The 11,007-nt window shown below is 31.2% G+C and overlaps 1 protein-coding gene across 7 annotated transcripts in view; it reads left to right on the top strand.

The window, feature by feature from the left end:
* The window catches only part of LOC106457521 (guanine nucleotide-binding protein-like 1), a 37,568-nt gene that overhangs the window by 17,514 nt on the left and 9,047 nt on the right, over positions 1-11,007 (top strand). For 6 of the 7 annotated variants that reach the window (XM_022383489.1, XM_022383487.1, XM_013916949.2 and 3 more), the window contains exons 3-10: positions 401-518; positions 1,392-1,479; positions 5,796-5,924; positions 6,474-6,614; positions 8,818-9,019; positions 9,864-9,947; positions 10,385-10,567; positions 10,818-10,870. In XM_022383489.1, coding sequence (XP_022239197.1) covers positions 401-518; positions 1,392-1,479; positions 5,796-5,924; positions 6,474-6,614; positions 8,818-9,019; positions 9,864-9,947; positions 10,385-10,567; positions 10,818-10,870 — 998 coding nt within the window. The remainder of the gene's footprint in view (positions 1-400; positions 519-1,391; positions 1,480-5,795; positions 5,925-6,473; positions 6,615-8,817; positions 9,020-9,863; positions 9,948-10,384; positions 10,568-10,817; positions 10,871-11,007) is intronic. The other variant, XM_022383490.1, reaches the window with a different exon arrangement.

Raw genomic sequence — 11,007 nt, 5'->3', positions numbered from 1 at the left:
ATAAATATTACTTTGATGAATTTTTTTTTAAATTGAGTGGGGGTGCCATATGGAACTCTTACCCATTTATACACCACAAAGAACTTTAGGGAACAGTTCAAAAAGGCAGTGGTGGCTTACAACGATTTATCTTAAAGTTGCCATGTATAGATAAGTAACCACAAAATTTATATGTACAAGTGACATTAAAATTAAAACATGTATATCTACCAAACTACAAACAGGTATATGTCCTGACTGTTGATAATACGAAATATAACCTGTATTTTTATGCATTTCGACCTTTATTTTAGCCATTTTTATCCTTTATTTTGAAAACTTTGAAAATATACTTGACTTAATTTACCTCTCCATTTTGTGTTGTCTTTTTTCAGATAATCAATCTTTGGTTTACTTTCAGAAGACAGTATTGTGACATCTGGAAATGTATCTATAGCAGATGAGGGAAAAAACTTTCTGGAAGATGTTGTAAAGTTAAACCAGCAGCCATCAAGACAAGGTACAAACACAGCAAATAGGTAGGATTTACAATGGTAAAATTATTTATATTAATAAAGCACTTGATGTAAAGTGGTGATTGATGATAATGTTAATTTTTTACCACTGTCTTGTACTTTGTGAAACATAGGCTTACATGCATAGTATATTGTTAAATCAATGTTAGACTTATGTAAATATTGTTGTACTGTGAAAACATGCTAGACTTGTGTAAATATTGTTGTACTGTGAAAACATGCTAGACTTATGTAAACATTGTTGTACTGTGAAAACATGCTAGACTTGTGTAAGTATTGTTGTACTGTGGAAGCTTGCTGGATTTACATCCTTTTGTTTGTTTAAATTTATTATTTATAATGTAGGGTATTCATTTGATTAATCTGATGATTTGTCATAGTTGATAAGAAGATTCAAGAGTTTCTAGCACTGGTTGTAATTAGTAGAATAGTTAATGGCCTAATGAAATCCCAGGCTCAAGTTTCACGTGGTGTTGTGAGCACATTAATTGCTATGTTGATATTATGGAGTTGCCATATTTTTTGATCATCTTCTAACTTAAAGATTGTAAGTTTTTTTTGGGTGGTGTCAACTAGTGGGTGTTCTTGTTTTTATGTTCATCTTTAGAACTTCTTACACACTGTATTGTGTAGTTGTTTTTTTTCTAAATTATAGTCAGAGTACTTTATACGAAAAAACTTAAAGAAAAAATTAATTGATTGAATGAAGCTCATAATTTCATATTTTCTTATTGAGTTTATTTGAGTTTAAAGTAAATGTATTATAGTTACATAGGAAACATTTTTATTTACTTAATCTTACATTAATATGTTTAGCTTAGTAATGTAAGATATAGTAATAGATATGTTCAGTAAAAAGTGTTTTTGTTTTTTTAGGTATAGGCTGCATTTTAGAAAAGAGACAAATCAAGAAATACAGAAACGAAAACAGCTGGCTGGGATACCATTTGAAGTGTTGTCACAGGTTAGTTACAGATTTTTTGTACTTTTAATGTATACTATACACACTTTTTTATTAGCAATGTAATACAATGATACTCTGTCTCCTAATCCTTTTTTTTAATAAAATAATTTGTGTTTTATTTATCTTTTCTGCCAGTAGTATAGTAGCAATTGTTTTAATATTTTTAATTCTTGTACCAAAAGTGAAAATTGTAATATGCATAACTCAAGTAAGTATGTACTTTTAAGTGATAATGTAGTATGAAACCTGTTTTTTAAAAAAACCCAATAAAATACAAGTTTACTTTGAATATCTCTTTCCTTTTTATGCAAATTCTTAGGGAAAATTTTAATTAAAGAATCTTGGACATTAATAGTTGTCTTGATGGTGAGAGATTTTTTATTAGAAGCTGAAAAAATGGATTACCAGAATGTTCTTTCTTAACCCTATTGCAACGGGTCACGTGTCAAAAGCCGTGTCATCATGTTTGTTGACTTGCATTCAAAATTTTATTGAATTACTATTTTAGGAATTTATGTCAATAAGTTTGGTATTAAATTGTAAATTATAATTCAAATGTTAGTGTTATAAATTAGTTAATTTCTTAATTTATAAGTAAATATTAAAAAACACAGCTAAGTATCGATTTTGTGTGTCATGTGGTATGTTGAATGCAGCAGTGGTTCAATGTAGATGTTTGTGATGTCAAAATACAAAGTCTATAGTTTCATACGAATAAGGAACTTAAACTACTGATACTTAAAAGCTAGAATATAAAATAAGAACGTCTTATATTTTCTGTTTGCAAGGATATCACTCATGTACTGAATCAAACACAGTGACCCACTGCCTGCCTCTTTCTTTTTTTGGAAATGGTCCCTTATATACACTTACTTCTATATATGACATGAATAACCAATCAAAAGCTCAAAATGTCCCTTTAGTGGTTTTCTCAGTCATTTTGACGCATTATTGGGAATATTTTGTTTTTTTCACACAAAGAGTTCAAACGATAAGGTAAGTTTTTAGTGAACTCAAAATTTTATATTTTTTTAGAACCAAATACAGCTTAGTTACTACGCTTGATAAATTGCAGTGGAATTCTATGGCATCAATATAGTAATTTATAATTTTTTTGGTTACATAAAATGTATAAGTAAAACCTAAAAAAATTTTATTTTCACATCCTTCACTTGGGAAATTTCGTAAGGCTTAGCAACCTACGACAAGCGGCAAATGAGTACAAAGGTCATAACTAGAAGAAATAATTGTTTGCTTTACTTCTTTACTTACTCTTCTATGTTTTAAGAAAAAATAAGTTAGTTGTAAATAGTGTTAATGTATATACATATATATAATGTATAATAATTGAAATGTGACTGAAATTTTACAAAATACTAGTCCACTAAAACACAGCAAAGACAGATCATTTTGTAAAGACTAAATGTCAGTTTTATATTATTGGATATGGTATCATGAGTGCATGTGAGCCGCATCATTGTAACTTCTGTATTGTTAGCCAGGTACAGCTGAAAGGTCAATATAATAAAAATAAGAAATATATATAAATTCATAATGTTATGAGATTTAAGCCATTTAATCTAAATATTTGTGTTTTTGTGTTATAATTTGTAGTCATTCTAGAACAAAGAAAAGCATAATTTATATTTATTTCCTAATCTTTTATAGTGGTTACGAGATTGGTCAAATCAACCAAACCTGTACAGATATTCGTTAGTGAAAATAACAGATAAATATAAAGTTTTTTCTTAATAAATGATTGACAACTATCTGGATGTTATAAAGATTTCACATGTGATTTTGAAAATGTTCTCATGCATAAAGTATTTTTAATCTTAAAATGAAATTTACTTTACATTTTGGATGAGGAAAAACATTGCTTAACACATTGAGGATGGGTTACGAGTTTTCTTGTGTTTCACGCAGAGTGTCTTTGTGTGCCTTTATTAAAACGTTGAGTTTGAAAGGAGTCGGACGCACTTTATTTTGTTCATAACTCAACTATATTTTTTATTATTTATTTGAAACTTACAGAGTGTGTACATGAAGACACCTAGTAAATGTTTAAAGTGTGGTTTCTTGTAAAACATTTTCCTGTATGGAGTGGAACCACACAAAACTTACATATGTATTGTATTTCACTTATTTTCCCATGAGCAGTACAAACTCTACAGACTCTGGTAGGAAATTTCTTTTTTCCTGTAGATGAAATGAACACAGGAATATGCTGCTTCATGTCACCAGACAGTCTTCCTGGGGATCCTTATGTGGGGCTCTCCTTGTGCCTTCAGATGATGAACCAGGTTTGTTCCTTTCTGGTTCCAGTGAGCCTTCTTTCTCTTTGTCAGTAATCTATTCTCAGAGAGGAGAAACTGCTTATATTTTATATTTTTCTGTTGATTCAGGGCTTTGTTGATTATATTGAATTGAAAAGGCCACAATTTATTAGATAAAGTACTACCTTTTTTGTCCATTTCACTGTTTTTCTGAGAATGGTGTAGTATGAGAGGTACTGATTTGCACGATCAACACCTTTCATGTGAGCATTGTATTGGAGAACACACATAGGTGTTTTTTTATTTCTTTTCCAGTTATTATATTTTCTTTCCTTTGGTAGAAACAGATGAGTTATGGATGGTTTAATCCATTCTCACTTCTCTCTTGTCTTTCCATATGAAAACGAGAACATCACCTTATCTATGGAAAGCTGTTTCACCTTTTCTTCATTGTTGAAACTTCAGCTTGGCAGCAACCTTATATTCACTTTGATTCTCCTGCAGACACTTGTTTTCTGTCCTAGAAACAGGTTTGCAATGGAAGTACTGTTGTAATAATTGTCCTGGTATACGTGATGCCACAATCAAAGATTGGGAGCAAGAACTGAAAGAATAGTCTCCTCCAATTTTTTCCCCTCACCAGTATAAATCTAAATGTTGCAAATATAACCTGTGTCACACTCACAAACAATTCTCCAGCAAGCCATATTTTACAATTTTTGCAGGGTTGTATGTTTGGAATCTTAAACATCCTCTCTATGGAATCATGCCTTCATCCAATGACAACTGTTGCTTTGGTTTGTTTAGTGTCCTGAATTTATTAAGGAAATATTCCAGTACTGGTTGAGTTTTGAAGAGCCTGCCTAAGGACTCATCCATTTTCTGATTATCATTGAAATGCCAAAACGTAGAAATTTGTTCAGATCTGTATCGGCTCATTGTCTGCGAAAATATTGGGCTAATCAAAAGAGGATCTGTTGACCAATAATCTTTCCAGTTATATTTCCTTGTCTGTCCCATTAGTAGAATAAGGCCTAGGAATTTCCTCATATCTGTAGGTGTAACTTCAGACCATTGAAGTCCTTTAGATCACATTTTATGTTTCTCTGAGTTTGATTATGGTAGGTATACATTTCCTGACAAAACATTTCAAACAAGTCATCACCAAACATTATACTTGTCACGGTAGGAATACTTTTGGGTTCGGATGAAGTTATAGTGACCCCTCGATTTCCTTCAAACATTTCCAAGTTTGGTGGAATATCTATTGCTGACCAATTATCACTATGGAAAATCAAATCACTAACAGGAACATTTGTAGAATCATCATCACTTTCTTATTCAGAATCAGTTGGGAGCACAACAACTTTACATATCTTTGTAGGTCTAACAACGTCACTGTAGCTAGAGTTACTGTAAGAATGATCCACAAAAACATCATAATCTTCGCCTTCACTCGGAAGATCTGACAAATTATCATCAAATAGTTCAGTAATTATCTCATCTTCACTCAACACGTTACGTTTTCTGTGAGAAGCCGTTTATAAAAATATGGGTATTGCAAGCAAAAATCAGAAAAATAATAACTGTCTGGAACAAAATAAAAAGTTTCCGACTCCTTTCAAATTCAACGTTTTAATAAATGGCATGCAAAGATGTTCTGCACGGAACACCAGTAAACTCGTGACCTGTTCACAAATGTGTTAAAAAACCTTAAGACTTAATAAATAATTCTGATATTTTGCTTATGAAACCTTGTAATCTTTAATGATAATCTGCCAAAATTTGTGAACATACACTTATCAATTTCAATGTTATAGCATGAAAACTATAACAAGCACAAAATGGGTACGAGGTCAGTCCCAGGGACCGAGCCAGTGCTGAAAGAGCTAAAGGAATTATCACACATTTTGCACGAGTACTACAACTTGCGAGTTGTTGTACATAGTAGGCAAAGAGTGTTAATTAATTCATGGACTTTAATGTAAATAAATAGAGGACATCTATGCGTTAGGTCATAAATCTTATTTCTTTTTAAAGGAGGCTCTTGAAGTGAGTTATGAAGACATTTTTCTACCTGGATCAGTTCTGGATATACCTAAACGGCCACCGTGGAACTATAGTATGTCGAAAGAACAGCTGGAGGCTAGGGAGCAGAAACACTTTAGAGTATGTTGAATAATTGAGTAGCTTGAAAAGAAAACTAGCTATGGTACTTGGAGGATAATTATTGGAGATAATTCAAAAAATAACAGGACCACTTTCACACATTTCATAATTACAATTAGGTAAACAATAGAGTCCTTACTAGACTTAGTTGGCATGTTCAACAATATAAAACATAATTTAGATAAGGTAAGAGTTGTATCTTGATAAAAGAATTAGCAAATATATGTTTCTTTAAACTAATTTTTAAAATAATTATAAGATAAATTCTAGATATTATAATGTACATTAAAGTAAGGAATTTAACAGATTTTCAGTTAAAGAATGGACAGAATTTTGAACAGTAAAATAACTTACGACTATAAGAATTAACAGAGGGACCTCGTGTATCTGAACTGTAAGGGAATTGATACCTTATAATAACAAGAAAATTAATAGATACTTTAAGAAGGAGGGGTAATAGTAAAAGATTTTTCTGAACTGATGTTGTAATTATTGGGTACTTTATAAATATTTTTTTTTTTATTAATTGTACACAACTGTACTTAATAGGAATATCTTCAGAAAATTGAGCAGGAGTTTAAGAGTGAAGAATTGAGCTACTTTGAAATGAACCTGGAGACTTGGAGACAGCTGTGGCGAGTGCTTGAAATGTCGGACATTGTAATGTTGATCGTGGACATCAGATACCCTGTAAGTTGTGTTGATCGTGGACATCAGATACCCTGTAATAATGTTGATCGTGGACATCAGATACCCTGTAATAATGTTGATCGTGGACATCAGATACCCTGTAAGTTAGTGTTGATCGTGGACATCAGATACCCTGTAATAATGTTGATCGTGGACATCAGATACCCTGTAATAATGTTGATCGTGGACATCAGATACCCTGTAATTTGTGTTGCTGTAGAATGATTTACAGGTTCCTAAAAACAATGAATCTATTTCAGTGTTATTTTACTTACTGTTTCTTAATACTTAGCCCTGGGTGGGTCAGCAGTAAGTTTAGGGATTTAACAAGCTAAAATCCAGAGTTCTGTTCCCTGCAGTAGACAGAGCACAGATAGCCCATTGTGTAGCTTTGTGCTAAAACAAGAACAATAATTTTAATACATTTTCCAGAAATTTTAAATTTAGAAATTATACTGCAGTATGATTCAAGAAATTTTCTCATCATCAGTACACAAAGAAAACTGTTTAAAAAAAGAAACAGTTATTCCTACTTCAACTTATATGCTCACAGAGTATCTGTTAGTTGCTTAATTCTAGAATGCCAGCATTAAATGTTCGGTCATTAAGACATGATATGGGGTCATAGTAAACCCATGCTGGCATTATTTGGTTAATATAGTCTTAAGAATTGTGGTTCAGTGTCGTTGGTTCTAAAATTGAATTTTAGAATAAATATTCTGAATATATCGATAGATAGCTCATCTGTTTTGCTTCTTTCTTTTTTTTTTTAAATAGTGGTTTTATTTGCAAGAAAATCAATTATTTTACTTCTTACTTTAAACAGCTAAAAAAAAAATAATATAACATTTTTATAGAACAAAATTACTGGAATTCTGTTGAGTTCTTTAAAATGTCTGTTACATGCAATCTGTTTTAATGTGTTGCTCAGTAATAAGAGCCACTGGAAGTGAGGCAAACACACACACACACACTTAGGTGTATAAGTAAAACCCTCAAATTATCAACTTGTTCTTATACAATTCAGTACTGGTGAAGTCCATATATCATATTGAGTAATATTATTTTTTCTCTCATCACCACACCCAGTGTGAAGAATAGACAGAAACATTGATTGAAACTACTCTTTTTTTTTTTTTACATAAAATACTAAGCAAACCCTGTTTGTAGCTAGTGAGATTAATTGCTGTATTAGCAGTATTTTTGCTTATATTTTTTGTGTAACTTAAATTTTATTAGGGGTTCTGTAAGCAGTTCAGTGCATAAGTTGTTTTGAAAACTATGTTCAAAAAAGCTAATGTGATCCATTGTAGACCTCCATTGGTAGTTCTAAGGTTAAACTACATTATTATATTCAAAAGTTGTCTCTTTTGAAAAATCGAGATACATGCATTTCAGAACCAGTTTGAAAATTGACATGTTCTTGATATTATTTCCAAACTATGTAATACAAAACTGTTTACTTCAGAATATTAGAATTAGAAACTGTCAGTTTAATGTTTGTTCAAGACATTGGAAGGTTTCTGTTTGAATGAATTTTTATGTAACATTTATTGCTTGTTTTTTATTCATTATGTTGGTTTTGTAATTTATAACATTTAATTTTTTTTCTAAAGAATATTTCATTTCTTGTTGCTCTTTGTATCCCATTTAAACTCTTGATTACAATATTAATCAAATTGAAAAAAAGGCAAGACTCGGTATGTCTTTATCTAATACATTGACAGTTGTCAACGTATCCAAGGCCATAAGTTTTTCTTTTTAAGTTCAATGTTGTTAGTACAGATATTAGTTTCAATAAACAGTAAATTTCTTAGATAAAGGATATTTGTTGTTTAAATTTTCTGCTATGTATTGTTCTTGAGAGCTTATCATATCCGTGAACATATTCCCAAGTTGAATATCTTGCTGTTACATTTGTTTGTGGTTAAGCACAAAGCTACATGATGGGCTATCTGTACTCTGCCCACCATGGGAATCGAAACCCAGTGTCTAGCGTGCAAGTCCACAGACATACTGCTGTGCCACTGGGAGGGCTGCTATGTTCTACAGCAATGATATTATTAATAACTTTTTCGAAACAAACAGCTATCTATCTAGATGAGAACTCAAAATTAACCAAGTAAATATTGTAGCTAGTTTAATATCTTTAATTTGACACATATGCTGTCATATATGTAGTTATGGCTAACTTTCCTTTCAGGTTCTGCATTTCTCTCCTGCCTTATATGACTACGTAACAAGTGATCTTGGGAAAGACATTATTTTAGTACTGAACAAGATAGATCTGGTGCCAGCTCCTATTGTCTTAGCATGGAAACATTACTTCCAGCAACAGTTTCCACAGGTCTATATTGTATGTTTTTCAGCTTATAGTGGAATGAAACAAGCAGCAGGAAAAAGAGGTATATCAGCTTTACTGTGTTGTGATTTAGTAAAGAGGTATATCAACTTTACTGTATTATGATTTAGTAAAGAGGTATATCAACTTTACTGTATTATGATTTAATAAAAATGTATATCAACTTTACTGTGTTGTAACTTAGTAAAGAGGTATGTCAACTTTACCAATAGTATGATATTACACAGTTAACCATATTTGATTATTTCCATCATTTGTTTCTGAAGTGTGTGTACTGTGATCACTGGTTTCAAGTACTGTATACATTTGTATTAATAATCATAGCTTAAGTATGATATTATACAGTTAGCCACATTTGATTTAATGTATTTGATTATTTCTATCACTGTTTTCTGTGCTCATATTTCACTTACTTACAGTTGATGCTGATGTGTTTATAGTTATATTATATCCACACACATTCAAGCAAGTATAATTGGAAATGGATAGGATTCAATCAACTTTAAGATTCATGATTAGAAACAAAAAAACAGTTATCTTTTTTATTTAAGGGAACTTTACAAGCATGTTAATTAACATATAGACACTTTTTGTTTGTTTTTCTTTGACTATATAACACAATTAATTGGTATTAAGTTGGCACATTCTAATGTTTCTAACTAACAAGTTAACTAAGAAATTTCATTTGTTTTCTATGCTGAGTACTAGAGCAGTTGAACATATTTTTTTTGTTTTTATTGGTTTGTGAGATGTCAAAATATTGAAAACAATTTAACAAACCAGCTGATTTTATGAAGAAAAAAAGAATTTTATGTGGTTGAAGATCAGTATTTTATCTGTTTTTACAAAATTGTTTAAAGAAATAAAGCACTTTGCTATATTTGTAGGAAGAAGGATTGGTAAGTTGAAGATGGCTGCAGAAGGAGCAAAAAGACTTTTTGATGTGTGTGAGAAAATTGTTCACAGCAAAGGTGAGTACACACATTAGTACATTTGTAAATGTAAACATTGCAAACATTATATTAAATTTCACTACCTGTAATCAAATAATTAGATATAAGTACGTAAGGTTTGGCATGGCCAGGTGGTTAGGGTGCTCAATTCACAATCTGCAGGTTTGATTAACTCATCCCACCAAACATGTTTTTCCATTTCAGCTGTGGGGAAGTTATAATGTGATGGTCAATCCAACTATTCATTGTTAAAAGAGTAGCCCAAGAGTTGACAATGTGTGGTGATGACTAGCTGCCTTCCCTCTAGTCTTTCACTGCTAAGTTACGAAGCAGATAGCTCTCATGTAGCTTTGCACAAAATTCAAAAGAAAACAAACTAAACCAGTACATAAGGATGGTGCTGATAAAGAGTGAATCTATAATATCTTCATTTCATACTTTCTTTGTCTATATAGTTGACCTTTCTAGTTGGGAAAAGAAAATTGAAGAGGAAATAAATTCTAGCTTTTCAGCCAGTGATAATTGTGAAGAAGAAAAGAATCCTTTAGTTGGAGCAGAGATCAAGGTGACTTCAGCAGACTGTAGCCACTACCGGTCTGAGAAGTTCAAAGATGGTATCTTGACTATTGGATGTGTAGGTAAGTCAAAATGATAAACATCTCCCCAGTTCATAATTTTTTTAACCTCTGATTTCACAGTTAGAATTATTTGTTGAAAATGTATTGACTTCTTATATTCTTAGAGGAAGAAAGGACTTGGATAGAAATTTTAATATCATCTGTTTCAGTATGTTGATTTATGCTTATTATTATGATAACCATAGTGTTTCAGTCTAAAATCAATGAAAACAAAGTACTGGACATGACTTAAACTTTTTATTTGTTGTAGGTCATCCAAACGTAGGAAAATCATCTGTCTTGAATGGAGTAATGGGTAAAAAGGTGGGAATCTTGTTTTGTCTCAATCTCCTGCTCACAGTTTTAAAACGATAGTGCTTTATATTCTACTAAAGTTTGAGGTATTGCTAAAGAATTTCAGTTTGAAATATATATATATATATATATATATATATATATAT

The sequence above is a fragment of the Limulus polyphemus genome, unplaced genomic scaffold (assembly GCF_000517525.1).
Source record: "Limulus polyphemus unplaced genomic scaffold, Limulus_polyphemus-2.1.2 Scaffold341, whole genome shotgun sequence".
NCBI lineage: Eukaryota > Metazoa > Arthropoda > Merostomata > Xiphosura > Limulidae > Limulus > Limulus polyphemus.
This window is presented reverse-complemented; position numbering and strand designations above follow the sequence as displayed.